General features: G+C 41.4%; 1 protein-coding gene across 2 annotated transcripts; it reads left to right on the forward strand.

Annotated features, from left to right (window-relative positions):
* Positions 1–196: 196 nt before the first annotated feature.
* RRP1B (ribosomal RNA processing 1B) lies at positions 197–23,734 on the forward strand. 2 transcript variants are annotated; one of them, XM_064706089.1, is made up of 16 exons: positions 197–425; positions 4,642–4,742; positions 5,623–5,680; positions 6,400–6,485; positions 7,517–7,578; positions 8,908–9,037; positions 10,407–10,471; positions 10,968–11,131; positions 11,363–11,457; positions 12,280–12,377; positions 12,802–12,821; positions 13,226–13,354; positions 14,031–14,770; positions 17,574–17,720; positions 18,428–18,494; positions 20,391–23,734. In XM_064706089.1, the coding sequence occupies exons 1-16, from the start codon at positions 293–295 to the stop codon at positions 20,579–20,581; spliced, it is 2,286 nt and encodes a 761-aa protein (XP_064562159.1). In that variant the 5' UTR covers positions 197–292; the 3' UTR covers positions 20,582–23,734. The 2 variants fall into 2 exon arrangements, with proteins under 2 accessions (XP_064562159.1, XP_064562168.1); XM_064706098.1 differs by having other exon boundaries at positions 4,660–4,742.
* Positions 23,735–24,901: the final 1,167 nt, after the last annotated feature.

A 24,901-nucleotide genomic window follows, 5' to 3' on the forward strand; every position in this document is an offset into this window, starting at 1 on the left:
TCAGGGGTTCTTTTTCAGCCTCCATGACTCTGTGATCTGTGGGGTGGTCGGGCCGCTGGAGACCCCGAGGGGATGTCTCCATTGGGCGAGCCGGCCCCGGTGGTGCCGATGAGCCCCGAACCCGGCGATGTCCCGCGCCCATCCCTGCGCTCCGCCTCCCCGCGGTGACGGCAGAGCCCGGCGTCGCTGACGGCATCAGGCGCAGCCCGGCGCGGTGCGGGCAGGCCAGGCCGGGCTGGGAGCGGGGTAGGACCGGGACAGGGTCGGGACAGGAGCGGGGCCAGGCCGGGCCATGGCTCCCGTGGCCGTGCAGCCGCCCGAGGTGCAGTTCGCTCAGCGCTTGGCCGCCAACGAGAAGCGCATCCGAGACCGCGCCCTCAAGAAGCTGCGGGGCTACATCGGCGTGCGGACCCAGCGGCCCGGCGGTACGGACCGGGGCTGCCTGGGGGGCGGACAGGAACCGGGCTGGGGACAGGGACAGGGACGGGAACAGGGACAGGTGCCGGTGTTTGGCGGGGGCAGCGGCGGCCCCGGCCCCGGCCCCGTCCGGACGGCGTGGGGACGGAAGGAAGCACCACGTGTGCGCCCTAAGCCCGGCACGCCTCCTCGGGGCTTCCTCTTCGGGCTTTTAAATTTTTTTTAATTTTTTTCTTTACTTGCTTTTTTGCTCTTTACTAATTTTTGCTTTTACTTTTAGTTTTTTTTGTTGTTTTACCCATGCATTTCCCCATGTACACGCACGTGTTGCCCCGGTGCTGCCGCAGCCCCAGCGCCCGGAGCCGAGGCACTCGGGGATCCTCGCTCGGGAAGGGTCTGCGGCCACCGGGGGGGCTCGGCAAGGATCAGCTTGGACCGAGGGAGGGTCTCGCTCGAGAGAGGCCATTAACAAATTATGGCCTATAATTAGTTATTAACAAATCCGGGATGGGAGCGGGATGGCTCCTGTGCTCTCATTCCCAAGGAAATGCACTGAAGTGACCCAGGCTGGAAACATCCCGGTGTATACAGCATAAAGTTTCACCTTCTGTTGTTCCTGTGAGGTGAAAGTTTCACCTTCTGTGTTTCCATGACTGATGTTCAGGAGGATCGGAGGGAATAGAGGAAAGCGAAGTTATTTTTCAGCACGTGTGTAATTGCAGCTGACTCTGTGTAACCCATTTGGGTTACCTGTTATCTCCACTTAATGGTATCCAAAGGTTTTTTTCCTGCGTTTTTCCAAAAATTCTACTTGGAGCTGTATGTTGACACTTAGAACTAAGAGTTCAGTGATGTCCCTGGAGTCAGTTTGAAGCTGGCAAGGCCAGTCTGAAGCTCCCTGAAAGTGCCTCATGTGCACAGTTTCCACATGCATGTGTGTTATTCCTATACCTCGTATTACATATAATACATCTAATGTAATGTATAATCTATATATTATGTTTCTCTTATATAAAACATATCTTTTATAAGCTGCTTTCTACATTTTTGTATTACCATACATTTAAATTATTGCATATTACATCTATATTTTATATATTAGTATTTTATATATATATGTATGTGTGTGTATATATGTGTATATATATATATGGCTTTGGGGAGCCAGCCTAAAGCTGACCCCAAGAGCGGAACTGCAGCTGGAGTGCTAGTTGGAGCTCCCTGAATTCCTTGAAAAGACTGTAGAGTGAATGTTGCTTCTTGCCTTTCCAAGTAGTGTTTGACCCATTTGCCACTTCTGACAGAGGGAAGGACACCTAGAACAGCCTTACAGGGTCAGGCCAGGGAGCCAAACAGGCATTATCCCATTCTTGGCAGTTAACATAGATTTAAGGATTGCCTGGGGACTAGGATGGTGTACATCATGTACCTCCCAGGTACTTTCTATTTTTTAGCTCTGGAGACTTTCCAAGGGGGGCTGTGTGTTCAGTGGTGCTCTGTGATCTCACTGCAAAGTGCAGATTCCTTACAGTTTGTGGAAACAGCCACAGGAAGGACAGGGGTGCCCATAAATGAGGGAAAAAGCTGCAGGTTCAGGCACTGCTTTAAAACATCATGAAACCATCACAAGGAAATTGCTCAGTTGGGCTGTGAACCTTTTGCATGTTAAAAACAGCCCACCATGGAATGCAAATGAGTAGGAAACATGGGTGACTAATTTCCAGAACTCTCAGATGTGCTTGCTGTTAGGCACTATCCAAACTGGTAGTATTGATACAAAGATTAACTTCTTTGGGCTTGGAGAAAAAGCATGTTCAGGAGAGAGGGATTTTTAAAAGTTGTTTATTAATTAGCACTTGCAATTATATATATAAAGGTTATCTTTATATATATACTCATCCCATGTTCTGAGAGGGATTCACACATCAGGCAAGCCAGGTAAGGTGCCCTGACCTGAGGAGTTGGGAATGTGCTGAGTTTTGGCAGAAGTGCTGGAGTTCACCTGATGTTCAGGGCTGTCAGGTGTTTATTATATAGACAGGGCTGCTCTGTGTGGTCTGTGCTAAGGCTGAGGGAGCTTCTTAATTTTCAGCAAGTTAAACTCTGTAGAAGCCACTGAACTACCAAATGAATGGATGAAAGAATAGTAAACAGAAATAACTTCTAGCAAAAGAGGGCAGATTGCTGGGGGGGTTTCCTGTCTGACAGGGCTGTGCTTACTTGGGCCTGGATCTGTAAAGCATTTCCATAATTTCCACTGAAATGTCCCTGTGTGGATCTGGTCCATTGCAATTATCTAGAATAGGAAAAATTGTAACAAATGCAATGATAGCAGTGTCAAAGCAGCCCAACTCCCAGAAAGAAATGCTGGCAAGTAAAGTAGTTCTTAGTGATTGTAACATTAATGCCAGCTCCCTCAATACACAGAACAGAGTTACTGTGCACAGGGACAGTTACAATTCAAGCCCTAAAGCCAGAATCTTTCTCACGATAGGTTTAAGGTGTAGAAAGCCTTCAATTCTGGGCACTGTGGTTGCTAATAAAATACATTCAGGTTCTGTGGTTGCTAATAAAATGCATTCAGATTTTAAAATAACCTTACTTTAGTGGTTATTATTTCCCAGCTGTGGCTGGGGACAGCACATAAAGCTGAAGAACAGAAAACACAGTCTTGAAACTATGCTTTTGAGGCATTAGGATAAGAAAATTGCTCTAATTTTTGGTCTGAGTCTTATGTCAAATGGACACAGGACTGCCTAGGACACTTTAAAATGCCCTGTGTGTATGAAAAGTAAAAAAACCTCATGGAAGTCTGTGTTTTCCTTCCTCAGAGCACAGGAACAAACTGTCCTGGGCAGTGGTAGAGTTAATGTCCCTGGAGGGATTTAAAAGATGTGTAGATGTGGCACTTGGGGACATGGTTTATTGCTGGCCTTGCAGTGATTATCTGAGAGGTCTTTTCCAACCTGAATAATTCTGTGATTCTATTCTGTAAACTCCTGAGCCACATTTACAGGTAGTAGGTGATGCCTCTGTGTGATGCCTCTGTTGGGTTAATGCTGCCTGTGAGGTTAAAACTGCTTCTTACCACTCAGTATGTCACATACAATTTCCTTAAGAAATGTTATTAATTTTAATATTTCAATGAATATTAAATCAGTTAATCAATTTGTTTCATGTTTTATCATAGCAGTACTGTCAAATGTGAGTGAAATTTATAAATAATGCTTAATATTACTGGACACATTGTTTCTTACATAGCATTTTGCATATTTCCTCACTTCCTTTCTTTACAAGCAAGCAGGACTAGTGTGTTTGCAGATGTTTTTGTCTGAGGGAATTTTGCTTTCAAATGGCTTGGTCCAAGGGGAGGGTGCACAATTTAGATCTTGCACTGTGTCTCAGGCTTTTTGACTGGCAGACCCCTGAGACAGTGATCTTTTTGGATCAAATTTGAGCTTACTGAAGATGATGCCCTTTTCAAAGTGATTTTTCATGAGATTGCTTGGGAATATTTAATAGGCCATAGTTTGAAAATAGCTGTAGTAGGTCATTGTAACTGCCTTGTAACAATGTACTGTTATAATTTTACTTCACATAAATTTATTGACCTGATGTAATGAAAAATCCAGTTCTTGAGCAGGTATTAGTGGCTTTCCATGTAGTACTTTACTTTTGGAATGTGAAAATATTTTTTGCTGTTAAAATTCAGGTGTTAGCACATCCCAAGACTGCCTGTACCAAAAAACTGTCATTATAGTTGCTCAAGCTCTTTGACTGTAAAGTTTATTGTAGAAATAAATGTGTTGATTGCTATAAGTTAATTTTATCAAAACAAACCCCTAGTAAGGAGTAAAACTATTGGTAGAGTGTGAGACTTTTGTTAAAAACAACAACAAAAAAAATCATGTTTCTTGTAAAACTATTTCTGTTATTCTCATTAAAAAATTTCCTTCAGACTTAGTGTTAAAAATATGCCAGAGGCATTTATCAAAATAATCTTGGTATTTATCTTACCTGTGATTGCTTTGAAATCTTTGTTGTTTCAGTACAAGGTAGAAGCTTACAGTTTCTATCACTGTTCTATGCCAAATTGCCTTCCAATTAATGTGCTTAAAGTAGCAACCCAGAGAAAATAACTAAAATCAAGAAGAAAGCAGGGAGCAGAGGGAACTGCATGAAAATATTTTGGTGGAAATGTATGTTTTTTTTCTGTTACTTCAGACTTGTTCTGTACTGTAGGTGGCTTCAGTCAGGAAGAACTGCTGAAAATATGGAAAGGCCTTTTCTATTGTATGTGGATGCAGGACAAACCTCTGCTTCAGGTACAGTAACTAGCTTTGTATTTGCTTGAGGGGGCCCTCCAAAATACACTCTAGTGACATTTAATAATTTAGAATGGAGAAAATAATCTTTTTTTTCCCTTCCCCTGCCACCCATCTGTGGCATGTGCAGGAGAAGAGGTGACTGTAACTCAGTGATCTGAAGATGAACAGATCATATTTGGAGTCACCTTCTGAAGGGCAGGTGTAGCTGTTTACCTTTCAAAAGGAGAGCTAAAATAGATGCCTCATGGAATGTTGACTTTGTGTAACTAAAACAGTAACAGCAGGTTGCCCTTAACTGCAGCTACAACATTTGTGCTGATTTTAGTGTGAGTTCCCCACTTCCTTTTCCTTTCTTAGTTCGGTAGCACTTCCTCTACTACCAAATTTGTCCCTACTGGATATTTTTGTCAATTTCTACTAGTTTGTCTCCCTGCTTTCCAAATATACTGGTTTTGGAGTAGCAGCTCTTAGTAACCTCAGTTTTCAGATCACTTGTCTGCATGAACAAGGTTTATCTCACACATAGCTCACACCCCTCCACAGAGACCTGTATGAGAGCAGTGCCCTGTAAGTTTTGCATCATTTATTAATTCAAATACATGGAGTTCTTCTCCTCCTAATTAAATTTTGTCTGCTGTCAGAAAGATGGTTTGATCTGGTGAAATGAACAGGTTTTGATACCCCTGAAACTTCTCTTCCAGCTGAGCTAGTCCCAGTGCAAGGATAACTGCAATACTAAAGCAGCTGTTGAGTGAATGTTTTTCATTCTGAGAGCTGTTTCATGAAATTCACACTTCTTGCTGTTTGCTGGTCATATGTTTAATGAGAAGACCAAACTCTAAAACATGCTACACTCACTATATTTATTTACTTTTAGGAGGAACTTGCAGCCAATATCTCCCAGCTTATCCACGTGTTTCAGAATACAGAGACTCGTAAGTACTATTGAATTACCTAATGCTTTGTAGGGTGCTCCCCTCTTTGGTGATTCCACTATCACAGTGCCAGAATAAAGACAGGCAGACAGAGGGGCTATTTTGGTGGCTTTTTCTTTCCTTTTTGTCCAACTGGTCAGTGTCATTCCATTAAGAGAGGCAGCAGCTGCAAGTTTTTTCTGGCTGTTGCAGGAGAAGAGTTGTGTCTTAAGTGGGTTACAGTGAGATTTTTGAGGACAGGTAGCAAAACAAACTTGTCCCCTTACTTCTCCGTTCTGCATGGACTGTTCTGTGTATTTCCTGCTCAAAACCAGCCTTGTTTCATGAGCTGTTAAGCTACTGGTATTCAGAATGCTTATGAAATGGAGCACTCAGTCAGTGCCAAAAGCGCTTGGGTAGAAATAGGTGCAGAACAGATATGTTGGGTAGAAATGGGTGCAGAACAGACATTTTGCTCAAAATTGTGTGTTTATAACACAAAATAAGTACAAATCTGTTCCTGTAATTAAACTTGCTTTTAAAAGTATCTGTATGCCTTTTCTTGTGTTGTTCTCAAGTTTAATTGATTATTGTAGCAGTGTCAAGCCTGTTTTCCCACAGCTCTGTCCCTGTTACTAGGGGAATCCTAGGGAAGTGCATCCCTTTCTTGAGACCCTTTCAGATCAGCAGAGCAGCCCTCTGTGGCAGGCATGCAGGTGTTTCTCCTTGCTCCCTTGCAGGACACCTGTTCATCCAGACATTCTGGCAGACGATGAACCGGGAGTGGAACGGGATTGACAATCTGCGGCTGGACAAGTACTACATGGTAATTATACCTCTCTGCTGGGGTAATTAATAAGAGGTAATTAATAAGAGGTAATTATACCTCTCTGGGTGGTGTTTTCTCCTAGAAAATGTGTGGTGCTGGTGTGCTGGAAGGCAGCTCTGTCTGCACATGCATTGGTGTGTATTGTAAGAGAACATAAGGTATCATCTTCTTGACTCATTGCAGGAGATGTTTATTTTAAGGGTTTGCACTCACCACTGCATGAACCTAAAACCAGCACAGTTTATGTTGTGCTCAAGTGCTTTCCCTTCTAACACAGTGATTTTTCTCATTGATTTCTATACTGGAATATAAATACTGTCTCAAAGGACACTATCAACATCAGTTTAGATCAGACTGTTTAAAGACACTTTTATGACTGCACTAGAACCCAAACTTTCCACCAGTGAAGTATCCACTGTAGCACATTCAGTAGTCAGAATTACTTCTATAGGAAACAGAATATTTAAACAGGAACTAGAATCTTAAAAAGCATACGTTTGTAAAGAGCAAAATCCCATTATCTTCTTTGAAAGAAGTTAATTCCAGACACATTCATTGGTGATTTTTCTTTCCTAATATTAGCAGATAGAAGTTATTTCAGTAAGTGAAGGGTTTTGAGCCAGTTGAATGTGGCTGTTTTACATATGACTGTCTCTTAGAGCAATTTTCAAGTAAATTAATTATTATTGTTATCATCTGACCCATATTGTGTCCAGTTTAAGCTGTGCCTTTTCTTAGATTAAGGCAGTACTTAATGAAGAAATCAGGGATGTGAATCAAGAGGAAGCTGTATAGAAATGATAATGAATTTTTTGTGCCTAGTACATGAAAATAGTTTGTTGTCCTTTTTGCTTCACAGCCCCCTTCTGTTGCATTACATGATAGACAATCTGTCAAAACATTCATGTGAGGCAGCTTCCACTTTGTGCTAGAGAGGTGACCAAGAAATCTGTTCATATCACAGCCACAGTGGCTCCTTTTTACCTGATTTTATAAACAACATGTTTAACAGAGTTTGTGCTTTGCAGCTGATGCGTCTGATTTTGAGGCAATCCTTTGAAGTGCTGAAAAGAAATGAATGGGATGAGGGGTAAGCAGATTTCTGAACATTGTTGCATCATAAACCAGTCACCCAATATACCTGTATTCAAATATATTTTCATTTAATAGATTCTTCTTTTCCATAGATGCCACTGTCATGCAGTCTTAATCTTAAGGCTTATTTGTTCTTCATATCACTTTGTTTAGTAACATAGTAATGAGTTACATGTCATGAAATTAAATACAGTATTTAATGTATTTCATTTTCTGATGTAGCCATAAGAGCTGTCAATGAATTATCAGCTACAGAGAGACTAGACAGGGAACCTGAATCCCAGAAAATACAGAAAAGGAATTTTTTTTGTTAATGATTTTCTGTTTGGCTCTGACTTTTTTTAAAAAGTATTTATTTTATTGTGGTTAATCATGGTGACTTCTGATAAGACAGAACCCCTTAATTGTAAACTAGCCTCCTGTTTGTTTTAAACATCAGTGGTTTTAGTTGTATTTCTTCCATATTCTATTAAAAGGCAAATAATTGCAGTAATTTGCTTTGTCTAGAGCACTTTTAAGCTTGTTATCTTTAAATTGATGAAGAGATTTAAATCTTAATTGAAAATAACCCAGTGTTAAGGCTATCCTTTCTCTCTTTCACTATCTGAAATGTGGGATGCACACAGGCATGTTTTTGTGGAAACAGAGAGGAATGCACAACTAAAGGACACCCCATCCCTGCTGCTCCACCCTAATTTTGCACTGGGTAAATGCCCTCAGGTTGAAGAGATGAAAATGTTCCTTGACAGGAGCAGAAGGTGTGGGAGGAGGTTTGATAGAAGCCCTTCTTCCTACACACATGGCCACCCAAACTGATTTCTGATAAGGTTTCTAATGGCTTTGGCCTCCATCTCTCACTGGGAGGAGGCAGTGTGGGAAGAGAGGATCATGATTCCTTTCTTTGCAGAGTGAGGGAGCTCAAGAACTGCCTTTCCCTCCTGAGTGGAGCCAAGAAGCTGCCTAGCATGACTTTCTTCCCTCTTGTCTTTTTAAATGCTTTTGAAGAAATGTGTTTTAAAGTAAAACTGAAAGAATGATTATGGTTTTTCAGTGTTTTGAATTCTCTTTGAGACTGGAAATGTTTGTTCTGGGCAAAATTGCAGCAAGTCCTAAAGAACACCAAGGGACAAAGCTTGGAATATACAAAACTTCATTTTCCTGAAAGATAGCAATGATAGGCCTCAGGGTAAAAAAAGAAGGGAAAAAATTCAAATTGGGTAGCTGTCCATAACTATAAAGAAGTGGAGTTTGTTTTCAAGGCAAATAAGACATCAGCAATTGAATATTAATGTCTTGGGGTTTTTCCTCTTTATTTTTTTTTCAGTCTAGTTGAACCATTGCTGCAGCTATTAATGAAGGAAGTTATGGAGCCAGACAGCAATTCTCCCACTGGGATAAAGTTCCATTTCATTGATATCTATCTGGATGAATTGGCTAAAGTTGGTGCAAAGGAGGTTAGAAAATACTTCATAATTTTGTTCGTTATTGATGTTAACTCTGGCATGAAGCATCTTAGGGGAAATGTAATTTTTAGGTTATTTAATTTTTAATGGTTTTATATATAACAACACTGAGTAAGCATGAAGAAAGTGACTTACTACAAGTTATGCTTTTGTTCATGTCTTTGACAGTGGGAATGTGGTAGTTTCTCCCAAGTTCCTGAGTACTGCTATGCTGCTCCAAATTGAGGTTGGAAAAACAGTAATAAAATAGTTAGACTTTTCTCATTTCTTTGTTTCAGAGGGGACTCAATGTAATTTCCCTTGTGTGAGCATGTTTTCCAGCCTTTGCTTTTGCAAAGGCTGACATAAAGCCTGCTCTGGGCTCGTTGTGTAGCACCTAAATAGAGGAGGAAAGTGAGCTTTCACAGTTGTCTAATATTTGCTTATTGTTGTCTGTGCATTGTGCAGTTCACCCCCCCCATCCAGATGTTTGTTTTGCTGGTGACATCTGTCTTGCTCTGCTGTGTGTTGCTGTGGCAGTTAACTGATGGCCCCTAATTTTGGCTGCTGCTCCAGTGGGGCAGAGTTTTGCAGCCGCAAAGCCAAGGAGCATCCCTTCTGTCCCTCCACCCTTCCTGCTGCCCATGTTCATCCCAGGCTCCTCCTCAGTTCCCTCCCCTTGCCTCTGATACTTCTCCTTGCAATGGACAAAGCTGTCAGCACTTTTCCATCCCTATTCCTTGCAGTCAGTATTCTAACCAATCCTGCCTGCAGGTTTTGAGGTTCTGGGTTGTGGATCAAGAGAGAGATGAAGTGTGCACCAGAGAATTGGAGCCCAAATCATTTCTGCAGCTCCACAGTCACACAGCTGTAGCTAAGCCACTCACTGGGAGCCTGGAGAGGGGAGTGAGTCCCCCCAGACTATATGAAATGATAGATGATGCTCATAAATTGGATTTTGAAGGGAAGAGTCTTTGTCTTTAGCTCTACTGTAGCTGAGAGGGTTTTGGTGCAAGCAGCCCAGTTAAGAGAAATCCAAATCCTATTCTTGTCTGCTACAGACCTTTGGGAAAGTTCACAAAATTATTTAGGCTTTCTCTGCCTCATGGTTCCTTATCTAAAGTAAGAAGCTTTGTTGTATTTCTGTACTCAGCAGAATAAAGTCTGCAAGGCAGTCAGTGTTTTGATAATACTTCTGGAAGTTAGTGGTAACAAAAAGGTCCTGGATACCTCTGCCAGTTGGAATTGGATAATATGCTGAAAGACTGTTAAAGAAGATCCCCCAACACCAATTCCTGTACAAACACCAATATTCAAGGAATTTCAGTGTACACATACAGTATTTCCTGTACTCACATTTATTTTCTTTCCAATCAAACAGCTCACAGCAGACCAGAATCTCAAGTTCATCGAACCTTTCTGCAAAATTGCTGCCAAATCAAAGGAGTAAGTTTGATGATAGGATAAATATTTTTTAAGAATTAAGAAACTCTGAATATGGTAATATATGGATCAAAGAATCATAATTTCAGAATGTAGAGAAATAAGGGTATTTTGCCAGTAATGTGCACAGTCATATGAAGATAACTTGTGTTTATCAAAGCTGTAGTCTCCATGGATTTATAAGAGCTATATCAACCTTTGTTGGTTAATTTGTCCAGTTATTTTAATTTTTTTTAATGCATAGAGCAGCTGAGCTGCTTCTTTGTAGTGTAATATAGGTCACCATATAAAGAGTGAAATTTAAGAGGAGCACACTAGCAGGACACTGCTTGGATTGAAGGATTTCTGCTTAGGGAGTAACAGGTTGACTTTCATCACCTCAAGAGCATGGTGTTCTTCCACATTCTTTCTCATCCATTTTCCCTCAAATCCCCACTATTTTAACCTGGGAGGGAGGGTGTTTATGGCCTGCCTTTGGGCTCACCCTGCTCTCTGACAGTCGGCGTGTGCTCCACGCTGTGGCCACCGGTGTCTTTGAGATGATCGTGGACCAGTCCCCCTTCGCCATCGAGGACCTGATGAAAGAGCTGGGTACCAACAGCGATGAGGAGAATGTTTCTGAAGAAGGCAAAGAGGAAGATGAAGAGATGCTTAAAACCAAAGGTAAGGAGGAAACTCTAAATTGCCCTGGTAAGAGTTGCTAGGAAACAGGTTTCAGGAAACCTATTTCCTGAAAATACATTTCTGCTCTGAACCAATCAAACACATGTTCAGGGTGTTGTAAGGGTAATTGTGTTTTCCTGTCCTCCCTTCAGATGTGCTTAGTAAAGCTTGTTCTTTTGGAGTTGCTTATCTCAGACAAAATATTAATATTCAGTCTTTTTTCTATAATAGCAGACAGATCTCTGTCAAGAAAATCAGCACAGAATGCTGAAAACACAGAGGATATTAATGAAAATGCTGATGATGGGATCGGGGCTGTTCTTCAGGTTTGTGGCTCTTTTGCTCTGTTACTGATATATCTGCTCTCTTTTTTCCCCATCCCTTTCAAGAGATGAAAAAGTAAAGGGTGTTAATGGATAAGCATGTTAGAAAATTTCAATCTCCTGATTTATTGTAAGGTGGTATTTATGTAATGTGTGTTCTATCAGTGGTAGTAAAATAAATCCATGTCTAAATTCCTCTTTCCTCTCTCCCATACCTTCTGTTTTCTGCTCCTTCCTTCCCATTTCAAGAGTTAAAAAATGTGTATGCTAAAAGCCAAGTCAGTGAGGGTGGGGAAGCAATGAGCCTAATTTTCATTGAACATGGATGATGGGATACCTAGGAGAGAGGGTAATATGTTACAATTTGGGTTTTCTAAACCCAGGGCCAGTGCAGTGTAGTGATTCTGACACATCCTCCCATCGAACACACTTGCAGGTGGATACACTTGATGTATCTGTGGCTTTTAAGTAAGAATTAGGACATGGCACACTTTAAATCTGATATTTGGCTAAATATTTATGGGAGTTTTGAAGTGGGTTGGCTTCTCTCTTGAGTAAGAAATCAGGTTAGGAATGTTTGAGAACGTGACAGCAAGTTCAGCTGTTCTGTTAATGAAGCAGCCATCTGTGCAAGTCAGTGTGTGAAGGGGGCGTAAATTTCAACAGAGGAAAACATTTGGGTTTAAAGGAGGTGTCTGTTTCAAGATGTGTATCTTTACAAGTTACCTATTGAACTTAATACTTGATATATTTGTAACACGAGTTGCACTGGGTGATCTTGCCTGGATAAACTAAGATCAGCTGTGTTGTACTTTCCTCCAACAGTTTGATTACAAGGCTGTTGCTGACAAAATCTTCGAATTTGCCAGCAAGAAAAATACACCTTCCCTGAACAGGAAGAGGCTGTACAAGCTGGTCAAAAAGTGAGTTCTGCTGAAATACACCTTGTCCTGAGCTACTTTGGTTTTCTTTCTGCCCAGCCTCTGTTGTCCAGACACCATTGTCATGCTGATTCTCATTGGTACCAGCCAGCTGCAGCCAGCTGGGGTTTATCTGCACAGTGTGGGTTTGAACTGCAGGATGTGGCATCAGCTTGGGTGTGGTGCAAGGAACAGATGCAGCAAAAGTGTTAAATTGTTGTTTTCTCAATATTTTCAGTGATTTGGTTTGAATAGGGGGGTTACTGAGGCAGATCTCTTCTGGAGTTTGTAACTTCCTGTGCAAAAATATGTTGTTCCTGTTTTGACAAAACCATAGTAAGTGCAGTGATGCTGTTCTGCTGGTGTTATTGTTGGTAGTGAATGAGTAACAATGTTTTGGTTTTTCTTTTCTCCCTCTCACTTGCAGGTTCCAGGACTTAGCAGAAGGTAAGGACTGAGCAGCAGACAGAGACAGTAGTCACTGTCTTTATTTTCCATTAAATTACATATAATGTTCTCATACAATGTGTATTGGAATTATTTTTCTCCTCTTTTTTTAATGTGCATTTCAGGAATATTATATTGGGGGGTTTGTGGGTTTTAAAAATCTCATTAAGACACATTACACGTATTTTGGAGATGGCCAAATTAATTTCACAATTTGAGCAACCCTGTACTTTGTCCTTAAATGAAAGATGATTATTTTTGCTTAAGCAAATAGGAGTGGGTCATATGTTTTTCTTTAAGGTTGGATGGGGGAAAAGGAGTTGTTTTTTCTTTCTGTGAGAGTTATGCTGTTTATGATAGAAGTAGGACTCTCAGTTTTCTGATACCTTATCCTTCCTCAACAGGAATCTTCCCCCAAGATATTCCTGAAGAAGTTTCTACAGATGAAGATGATGATGAAGAACCTGGTAGGCGAAAGCGAAAGAAAAAAGCTGTAAAACCTTGGCAGCAAAATGAGCTGGAAAAAGTAAAAGGTAAGGCAAGATCAATATTTGGGAGAGAGACAATCTGCAGTGACTTGTGCAGTTTGGCAAAGTGTCAGATAAAAGCTGTTCTGAGGAAGGCAACACTATTGTTCAGGATGTGCTGATTTGTATCCTGTTGTGATGAAGGTTAAATGTGAAATTCAGTTCTCGTTGAAAGTGGGAGGATTTCTCTTCCCAATTCTGAGGCAAGCATCGCCTCAAAAATTTCAGTCAAAAATAGAACTGAAAGCAGCTGTTTGTATTGTTCTTTTGAGCGGTTGTATTTACTGTAAGAAAGCAGAAACATGTCTTAAAACAGGATGAGTGTTAGAATATAAGAATTTGGGGATGTTGAAATACTTAACCCCTGAGTTGCCTTCTGATGGGCTTAACAGGTGGGTAATAATAACTCTTTTTAGGGATGTTGCTATGAAAAATAGGCTTGCCACAGGGAATGGTTTAGATCTTACCTGTGATAAGGCAAAATTAGTAAAATATTAATTAGGCCAGACATCATCAGGCTGCAGTGTCCTCAGCAGCTGTAACAATAAAACTGCAGGCTGATAACAGGAAAATGGTGCACCTATTTTAAAATAGAAGAACAAAAATAGAATAGAATTCAGTTGTTGTGAGTACCTTTGTGTTTCACATGTGTGTAATGGCATTCTTTTTGGGATGGATTTAGAGGATAAAGAAGACCTGTCAAGTGGGAAGGTGCCATCAGTTCCCCAGAGGAAGAGGAAAAAAAGGAAGAAGAGGGACAGCACAAGTGCTGATTCTGAAACAGCTGATGGAAATTGTGAGGAGGGAAAAGCTGAAACATCTGGATCCAATCCTTCTAGCCAGGAAAAGGTGCCAGAAAATAAAAAGGAGAGGAAGAGAAAGAAATTGCTAGTAAATGAGGCCAGTGAGACCACAGATGTAGCAACTGACACCAGAGAAAATCAAAGTATTTGTGTGCAGAACAGCCTGACTGACACAGAACAGAGTAAAAAGAGTCAGCTGAAGAAAATGAATCCAAAAGTGCAGAATGTTCCTGCAAAACCAGCATGTCAGAATGGGCCAGCCACTGCCAGTGCAGCAGAGGATGTCAGCCCTTCTGTCACTCTGTTACCTCCCAAGGCTGTGAAAAAGAAGCAGAAAGCAGGGGCTGTCCTGGTAAATGGGGATCCCCCTGTGCAGCAAACTGACCTGAAACCCAGCAAGGATTTGCTGGGGACCCTGCCAAGAAAGGCAGAGGCTGAATCTGCACCCTCCAGAAAGGTCACACTGAAGAGAAAGACAAAGTTAGTTGGTTTGGAAGGGATGAAAGCCTCCAGTCAGAATGGAGCAACTCTGAAAAAGAAGAGAAAAGTGAAAGAGGTGCTAAACTCTGTGGAAGCCAATGGAGTTCTGGAGACTGTATGCAAGAAAAACAGGAAGGTGGTATGTACATCTCATTTTTTTCTCTGCCTGCTTCAGGAACTGCCAGGCTGATTTTCTGATCTGACTTTGGCTTTCTGTCCATGGGGCTGCATGGGCTGCTGGCTGATGTCATCATGCATTGTCACCAGAAAAGAACTTGGTTCCCCAGAAATCCACACACTGCTACAGTGTCACACCCTCCTGTACAATGACACTCAATCCTGTGCCAGCCACTCAGCTGGAAGAACCCGTCTAGCTGAAAAATGGGATGTTAGGGGCAAGATGGGTTGTCTTTTGTGGTTTTTTTCCCCTTTGGTTTCTGGGTTAATGATTATTTTGCATTGGGTCTCTCTTTGAGCTTTACAGCGTGCTCACCAAGGGCATCATATTTTGGCAAAACGGTGAGAAATGGGAAGATGGAACATCCCTTCTGCAGCAGCAGCAGCACACAAGATTAGGATCAGCTCCTTGTGAAACTGCCCACAGCAGTTCCAGGAGTGGCTTCTTCTGCTTGCTCACTGCTCCATCTTAAAAAAACTGATAGGACTGTCTGGGGAAAGGATTTGGGAAAGAGAATAGACACTGGAACATTGGAATAGAGAATATGACACTGACCTTTAATGGCTGTGTGATCACATGTATGAATGGTCCAGTGTTTATAAACACAACTCTGTGCTTGTTCACTAGGAAGATCTGATGTCTTCTTCTTCAAAAATGTATGCCTTGCAGTTTGGGAATAACCAATTTTTTTGACCTCTCTACCTTCACCCCCATTTTCTTCTTTGTAATAGGTAGAATAGTGTTGATTTTTCTCAATGATTTGAAAGTCAGAAAGCATTTTGCACTGTATAGTTTTGATAGTGGCTAAGAAAGAGAGTGCAGGTGTTCTTCCCTCTCCTGCTACTGAAATTCTTTTTAACTGCTCATTTCCCATGTGCATATTCACCCTAACACATTCAGGAGTTTAGTTTCATTCTTGGAACTCTTGCTGACAGTCTCACTTCGGTGGAAAAAAAGTTCATAAAGCATAGATGAGTTTGTGGGTACAAAAAAGAGTTAAAGCTGCATGTTTTGAGCATGTGAGCTCACTTCTGTTTGACTTATGTTTAAACCTGTAGGATTAGTTAAATAGTACAGCCTTGTATATGGAGATAGAACTACTCAGTCCTTCACAGAAGAAAAAATTCATATTGAAACTCTGTTTAAATAATAATAAAATAACTGACATTTTCTGTTTTTTGATGATGAAGTGCTGAGAGGGAGGAGCCAAAAGGTTTCTCTCTCCCCACTATTCAAACTGCATTTCTCTCACTGTGGGGCTCCCAAAGTAGGAACCATTGGCTTTGTTTCCTACCTCAATATTCCATGTTTCACACCTGGTTTTACTTTGCCTATAAAAGTTTAATTTGTAAGAAAATATTATTATGACACCCTCATCTCTTTCTGTGAGAGTTTGCTGCAGGTGACCAATAGATTCCAAAACCTGTGATAGATTCAAGATAAGAAGTTCCTGCAGACTTCATGGGAGTGAGTTTTTGGCACAAATTAGCACTGAGGAAAAGGCAGCACCACAACCTAGCACTGGCCTGTTGGCTGGCAGGGCTTGGCTACTGGGTCACTCCTCACGTGGAATTCCAAAGAAATTATGGAATTTGCTTTTTCTTGCTCAGTCCACATAGTTGTGTTAGTGTGTGTGTTAAAAGGGATGGAGACAAGGAAAGGTACTTGGAAGTTGAGTCAGGAGGAGAGGAAGAATACTGATGAAAGAAAGAAGAGGTCAGGGGAAAGTTTAAAATGTACAAATGCGGAGGAAATTGAGCTTTGCTAATTTTGTTTTCATTGCTTGAGAAATAACATGTTGGTTTTTTTCCTTGCTTTAGTTATGCAATCCTGGCCTTGTGCCCAGAAATGAGGGGCATGTTTTGATTCTTGATTTCAAGGACAACACATACCTCCAGAGAGTTAGCTTCAAATATTCAGAGGAAAGAGGAGGAGGAGAAGGGGAAAAAAACCAGACAAGATCAGCATTATTTCAGAGTTGTCTCTACAATTAAGAAAACAAGAAGTCTTGTGGGTTTTCCTTTTATTTGAAGCAGAAGTGATTTTCAGATCAAAAGAGGCCATATCTGCTGTGCATTTTCCACAGTTTGTCAGTGAATACCTTTGGAATTCCATGTCTGTAGGTTGATGAGAAGCATAACTGAACTTCCCCTCACCACAGTCCACAGGCAGCAGGTTAGAAAGCCCTGCCAGTGCAAGTCCTAAGAATTGGCTTCTACTGGAGACAAGAATTGCTTTAAATACCATAAGAGTATGAATTTTAGTCAGCAAACCAGTAGCACTACACAACAGCTGAATTTCTGAAAGTGTAGTCAGATGTCATACTCTGGTTTTTTTCTTCAAAGTCTTCATCTTAGCTCAAAGCTAAGATGTTGTTCATTATTTATCTTATTCATCCAGGGGTACCACAGAAGAGTTGTGGCTTATGGTGAAGGAAAAAAACTGATCACTTGTGTGCAGGACAGAAGGATCAATTGCAAAGTATTGTCATGCACATGGAGAAAACATGTTTGTTTGCACTCTGCTGGGCTTGGCAGATCTATTACAAATTCTTCCTTTTGTGTTTTGCAATGAATTTGCTATTTCTGCACACAGCTTGCCTTCAGCTTCTGCTTTCAGTCATGCTAATTGCAAAATTACCTTCTGGGAGCTAAACATGGTGATTTAACTGATGTGAGTGTGTGGTCAGCACTGGTCACAGCACTAGGTATTAGTTAACACAGAACTTTGTACAAAGTTCATTTTCCCTTTCCCTCCTTGACAGGAAAGCACTGCTGCTCTGTCACCATTAAAGAAAAAGAAAGCAAAACCAGGAAGTGATTTTGTAAAATTTGAAAAATCAACTGTACCAAAGGCAGTGTTCTTCAGGAAAGCCAGAAGCACCATCTCTTCCCCCAGGACACCCATGCAGGTGAGGTGATCTCACAAAGGGTACCTGACTCTGGGAACAAATGTCTTCCCAAGCAAGCTCCTCATCACTTGTGATGTTTTTTCCACTCCCTGTCTCCTAACATGAGCAGATATAACTGGAAATGCTGATGCTGGAGTCCCACATGGCTCCAGAGTTTCAGAAAATGAGTTAGAGATGTCTCTGAAATCTCTTCTTCCCTCCCCCTCTGCTTTCAGCCTTCTTGTTGAACACACACTGTTTTGAATCTACTCATTTCACAAGAAAGCAAAAACAAACTGATTTCAGTCTTGCAAAGGGACTTTGAGGCTCCATTTCTTGTTTGGAAAGTGGCAAGAGTGCAGGGCTTCAAAATTCTGCCCTCTTCTCTAGACATTTTTAACATTTAAAGCTTTTCAAGTCCTCCTAGCAGTTTGAGGCCTGAGTGCAGTGGGGCCAGTCTGTTTAACACACAAATATCTTCTTGTTTGTTGTTGACTTACATAATGACATTAAGGAGAGTATGTGGTTTCTGCACAAATAGAATATGTTTGCTTTTGGCTAGGAAAACAGTGCTGTCTTAGCAGCAGTCAGTGCCAGAGGAGTGGGGCAATTCTAAGCAAAATGAAGGAAGAAAGTAGGCTGTTTTACATCAGTGAGTGCAAATGAAAGGACTCTAAGCATTGCCTCAAATATCTTATTTTATTTCATGTCTTTATTTTGCTTTACAGCTGAACAAACTGCAGACACCCAGCTCCAAAAGAGTCACGTTTGGCTTGAATAAAAACATGACTGCAGGTGAGTCTGATGTGTGTGTGTGTGTCCACAGTCTCTCTGGTAACTGAGGAATGGGGAAGTTATATACACTCACACACCTGTGGGACACCTCTAAAACAGGATGGTTCTGTTCCTGTCTCAATATTTGTGTTTAGTTTACAAACCCTCCTCAAGTTCCTTCCCAGAGAAGATGGTAAAGTTTAGTGTCACAGACATCTTTTCATGAAAATTCTTTCCTTAGGATTTTTTCCTCCTGAGAAGCTGAAAGGCCTCAGGAACAAAATGTAAACGATGATTATCTGCTGCTGTGGAATGCAACAGGTGGATCTTTGATTGGCCCATCTTGGATATTTATAATTAATGGCCAATCACAGTGAGCTGGCTCAGACATAGAGTCCAGGACAGCTGCCTTTGTTATCATTCTTTCCTTTCTATTCTTAGCTAAGCTGGCCTTCTGAGATGAAACCTTTTCTTCTATTCTTTTAGTATAGTTTTAATGTAATATATATCATAAAATAATAAATCAAGCCTTCTGAAACATGGAGTCAGATCTCCATCTCTTCCTGCAACATAAGACCCCTGTGAACACCGTCACAGTTTAGGACATTGAGCCCTGCAGCTAGACCTGAGCAATTCCAGGGTGCTGCATTAGTGACCTGCAGAAGGAGCCTCATGGGTGGCAAACTGCAGCAGGGTGCTGAACTTCCCTTCCTGAGCTGCCTGTGTGCAGAGCTCCTCTGGAAGCACCTGCACTTCACAGTCTTCATTGCTCACTTCTGTTTCCCAAGGCAAAGATGCTGACGTGCTGATAAAATCAGACTTTGTAGTAGCAAAGTTTGCTTTTTATTTTGGCTGCTTGTGGCTTATGAATGATCATGAGTAGGTAAAGGTCACTTCCCTTCTGTAAGCAGGTGGTGTTTTCCCTGTTAAATAAATGTCTTGCTCCATAGCTAACAATTATATTCCATGAATTCATTTAGCTACTTTTTAACTCCCTGAAGTGTGCAAAAGGTCAAGTTCAAATTGAGAACAGTGTATTTAGGTAAATGTCTTCATGTTAATATAACACAGCTGAACAAAATGAAATATAAGTGCTGGCTGAAGGGATGGCCAAGAGTCTCTGGAGCTGTTCAGCAGTCGGAATAGAGACACTGCTTACCCACTGGCATCTTTTAAAGTCCAGTGAGGTGTTTTCCAAGATAGCTGGAACTCTTGTGTGTGAGGAAAAGGCCCAGGGTCTCTGGTGCTCTGTGGAACTACATTGAGGGTTCACAGTGGATTGCAGCAGACCCTGTTCCCCAAGGGGTGTCACTGTCATATTTTCTGAAAAATCCCTTTGCTCAGGATTTTTCTCCTTGGAAGCTGAGAAGCATCAGAGAAAAATGAAAATAATAATTATCTGATTGCTTCTCCTGTGTTTTGCTGCCTTGGAATGTGGTTGGAGATTGTTTATCTAACAGGTGGTTGTTTTGATTGGTTTCATGTGAATTGTTTTGACTTAATGACCAATCACCTCCAGCTGTGTTGGACTGTGAGGAGGCAGTCACGAGTTTTCATTATCATTCTTTGTAGCCTTCTGTCTGTAGCCTTTCTCTGTTCTTTAGTATAACTTTAGTATAGCATTCTTTAATATAATATAATACAATACCATAAAATAATAAATTAGCCTTCTAAGAACATAAGAGTCATATTCATCAATTCCTCCTTTCTCCTGGGGACCCCAAAAATACCACAGAGGGGCTCTGCTGAGAGATGTGCTTCACCACCATTTCTTTTCTCTGCCAAGGCTTCTGAGCCCTGCTGGGCTTGAGGATCTAACTCAGTTTTCTAGGGCTGGGAAACTCCACAGTTGATTGACAGGCCCAGTTATTCCAGGGATTGCATTTCTTTTTAATTTTTGGGCTTGTTTTTCAACAGAATTCAAAAAGACTGACAAAAGTATATTGGTGAGCCCAGAAGGACCCTCCCGTGTGGCTTTCAATCCTGAACAGAAACCTCGTCATGGGGTGCTGAAGTCACCCACAGTGACCCCAGCAAAAGAGCCCCAAATGAAGAGACCATTTACTATGTCAGCTAAGAAGAGACCAACTGCTGTGGACTTCTTTTAAACCAACAAATGTGGCCTACTTTTGTACAGGACATTTTGCTAACCTAGGATGTTCTCTGGAGGTATTTTGAACTTCTTTATTTTTTTAAGTTAATACAAATTGTATATACAAAATTCTGATTATGACCTGGGTCATTGCTATTTTGAAATCACTTCAGCTCTATCTTGAAATACTTGTTTTGTCTTTTTACAGAAAAGAAACAAAACCCAATCTCTGCTCAGGTTTGGTCTACAAAAAGTATGGTCTCTGCCCATGTCATTCCCAAGAGACTTGTCCATTTAATTAAAGAATGTTCAGGGTTTGATTGTTTCAGTGATTTTTTTTTTTTGAGCCAGTGTAAGACAACTTGCACTTCATGCTGTTAAACTGTCTTTCATTAGACAGAGTTTAAATTGAAAAAAGGCAATGCAAATTTTAAGCCTACTTGGTTATGTATTTCTATATTTTAAAATTCTACTCTGTCATTTATCATGTGTCACCCCTGGCATCCTGTTAATTCTTCTGGAAATAATGATTACCTTGTGTGTCTGTTTAATAACAGCTGGACTTGGGTAGCTTTGCAGCTAGCAAGAGAGCTTTCCCTGGGATTAGAAACCCTTAGCTGTTGCCCAAGTGGTCACTGGTGCAAATAAACCTTCACAGCTGGTTCCTGCTGAGTTGGGGACAAGTCACCCCATTATTTTCAGTCATGCAAGTGCCAAAGCTGGCTTGAGCGTGTCACACTGTCAGCTGGCTCCTTCTCTTCACTGAACTGAAATTTGTGCAGGAGAAATCTTTGATATTTCCAGGTCTTCCCCCAGCCCCCTCTGCTGCGTTTCCTGAAGGTCTGACAGGACTCCTGGGTTTCTGCTTTAGCAGCTGGTGCCACCACACTGAGCCAGAACTCAGCCCTCATTCAGTGCATGAACTCTGCCTGGACTGAAGTGAGCTAGGTGGGTGCAGTGCATCTTTTGGTAGGACACATCTCTCTGAAAGCTTTGTGCCTCTCAGTGCAGGGTGAAACTTTACAGCCCATGCAGCTGGGTTTTGGTTTTGATGTAGAATCAGATGTCCACTTGGCATTTCTCAGAGTTCAGTTTTTATTTGGATTTTTTATTACTACTCTGCGTGTTTTGTTTTTAATTTGCTTCTTTGGTAAAGATTGAGGTGCATTGCTGCAAGAGATCATTTCTGTAATCTGAATGGGAACAGTGAGGAGGGGAAGAGTAAATTAAAATAAAACCTTTTTTGATACAATTGGAAGATTTGAAACCTTTCTTTGGAAATTTTCCTTATGTGAATGAGGCAAAGGCTTTGCAGCAGATCTCTACATTAGAGCTCAGCTTGGAAGCACAGCCTGGTGCCAGAGCACAGCTCTGAAGTTCATGAAGCCTCACACCAGTTACTCCTGTGATCCTGTAAGAGAGGGTGAACCTGCTTCATTACCCTGTCTTAGGATAACTGGATTATCAGTTAAATAAACTGATAAATGTTTATTTAGCTACTTCAGCCAGCAGAAGTACATTTTGTGACATATTTGCATCCTTCAGTGCTGGCTTTTACCAGTCCTCTGCCAGATTACTCCTCATAAACAACGGTATTGAAACTGTTCTTTTGTACCTCAGCTACAATTGCTTCCAAATACTGGGGTACTCCCAGAGGGCTGGTTGGTCTCAGCTGCTCAATTCTGATCCGTCCCAGTTCTCTCACTAAGTTTGTGACAGTCCATGGTTTGTGGTACTGCCAGAAATTAATTTTGCTCTTGTCTTTTCCCATTTACAGTGAAGGACTGAATTTCATTTGGTTTTGGTATTGTTCTAGGCTGTAGCTCTTTCTGTGATCAATAAAGAACTCTGGAGAATACATTGATAAATGAATGATATTCATTTATGCAAGTATTGTTCATTTATGTTTTAAAAAACTCATTGTAAATTAGCATAATGGATTTTATTGACAAGATGATAGTAAGTAGGGTGTAACAGCCTGTTCAATATGTTGTACTGTTACTTTGTCCTGTGAGTGAAAAGTCTCTTGTGGAATATGCATAAAACCATTTGTATGTGCATGGTTGTGAATGCCTCAGGTTAGAGATGCCACGTTTCTCCAAGGATAGAGATGCGATCACTTGGTGGATCTGGTGTGCACAGAAAAATCCAGGATCCAGACACATTGGGGGTTTGGTTTGGTTTTAATACATATAACTTATTATGGAAATGTATTGATTGTCTGGCTCTATCTCTGTTGATTGTAGATCCACTGAACCTGTTGTTTGCCCAACGATTTTGTTGCCCACAGTGTTAAATGGAGAGGGCAGAAATGGCAGTCAGGATTTTATCTAAAATTTTAGTGATGTGGTTGCTTGTTGCAATGCATCCATAATCCATCTGTACCATGAAACTGGTGCAGTGTTTTGTAAATATACCTGTGAGGTGGGTATTGTCTTCAGAGGTATCTGGAATTTCATTCAGGACAACTTTACAAACAAAACCCTGCCACTGTCAATGCAGTTTATTCAGCATTGTTGAGGTACATTTGAATACATTACCCAAATTATTTGGATAGTGACAATGCCAATAAGCATTGAAGAAAAAAAAAATAGAAAATAAATATAATTTGCAATATTCACTGCATAGACACAATGGTACTCTGAGGAGAGATGTAGTGGTAAGAAAAGAAAAAGGAAAACTCATCTGACCTGTTTGATGTCACTTCATGGATTTTTTTCCAGTGTTCTTCCAGCTGCCAGCCATGCTATGAGTCAAAAATAATGTGGCCTAACTTTCAAAGGACTGATTTTTAATGATTGTCTCTGTATTTTTGTTACAAATCTGATCAACTTTGTCAAGCTCTAATAGTTTATAATTCTTCATAGCTTCAAGAGAACTCAAAAGCACAGAATTAATTCAGCAAGGCAAAAAGTTGAAATTCTATTGCAATTATTGGATATGGAAGATCTCTTATAGTCAGTCTGTCAAAGCTGTGTGACTTGGAAAGTATCCAGTGCCCTTTGTCATTAATTACCTGCTCTGAGATTTCATTAGAGACAGGACAAAAATATCATTTTATGTTCCTCTGCAAGAGCATTGTTAATACAAATACAATGTCTAAGCATTACATCATTTAATCTAGTCCAATAAACCATATTTTTGGTGGACGTTGAATTTTGGGTAAATCTGTGAATTTGGGAGGTTGGAAAGGGTAACATCTGGGGGTCACTAAAAAGCACAAAGTTTTTCTTGCTGGCGTGCACCTGCTATCTGTCTTTTCCTTTTATTTGATACCATAAAGAGCCCAAATTGAAGAAGATTCAGACACTTTTGGAGTAGGCTGGAGACAGGACATAGTTCAAGGCATACACCTTGAACTTGATAACTTTGGGTTCCAGAGGTATGAAGTTCAAGGTGTATGAACTTTGGGTAAGAGATAGCAGCACCTAAAAGATTGCTCAAGGGAAATTAGTAGATCACACCCTGTCACTGCTTGATGAAAATTGAAAACTGGAGTGGTAATGTGGCAATATGTGCACTGCAGAGTGCCAGGATAGGTGGGAGATGGACACTTGGAAAGCTCTTGGCCTGCTTGTTACCAGCAACACATCTGAAAGAATTGGTGTACAGTCAAATCCTGCACAGCGAGCTGCAACCCCACCTGGGGTAGTGTCAGCCTCAGGTGGTGGCAGGCCCTGCACCTCCTTGGGATCAATTAAAATTAATCACAGTGTTTTGCATGCTCATAATTTTCAGGAATGCAGAAGTAATTATTCAGACAAAGAAAACTCATCTATCCCTACCAGTGTCACTAGTAAAGTTAAACCATGAGTCCTCAGGTAAAACAGGAACAGAGTTCCTTCTTGTGTAGAAGAGGCTGGCCCAGAGCCTGTGCATCATCCCAAGGGAGTGACACAGGGTGGCTTCAATATGGACACATGATCCAAAGATGCTGCTTTTCCAACCATGCTTGCCTGTGCCTGGTCCATTGTGGGAGCCAGAGGGGCCAGGGAAAGCAGCAGAGCTCTGAAATTCTGAAACTGAAACAGCTGCAGTCTGTGGCCAAGTCTGTGCCATTGGGGAAGCCATGCAAGGGCCCTGGGGCCAAGGCAGAGCCCTGAGGGACACCCTCATCCCAGCCTGCAGCTGGACATGGAGCCACTGCCCACAGCTCCCTGGCTGTGTCCATCTGGAGCTCCTCCATCCCTGAGGAGCCTCCAGAGCCAGGGTTCTGCAGGGTGGAGCTGGGGCTGTTGTGTGGGACCTCTCCAAAGCCTCACAGGGGCCTGGGCACCTCAGGGGCTGCTCCATGCCAGTTCCAGTGGGGTCAGCAGTTGAAGGGATATGGGGTGTG

Source organism: Zonotrichia leucophrys, chromosome 1, assembly GCF_028769735.1.
Source record: "Zonotrichia leucophrys gambelii isolate GWCS_2022_RI chromosome 1, RI_Zleu_2.0, whole genome shotgun sequence".
Taxonomy (NCBI): Eukaryota; Metazoa; Chordata; class Aves; order Passeriformes; family Passerellidae; genus Zonotrichia; species Zonotrichia leucophrys.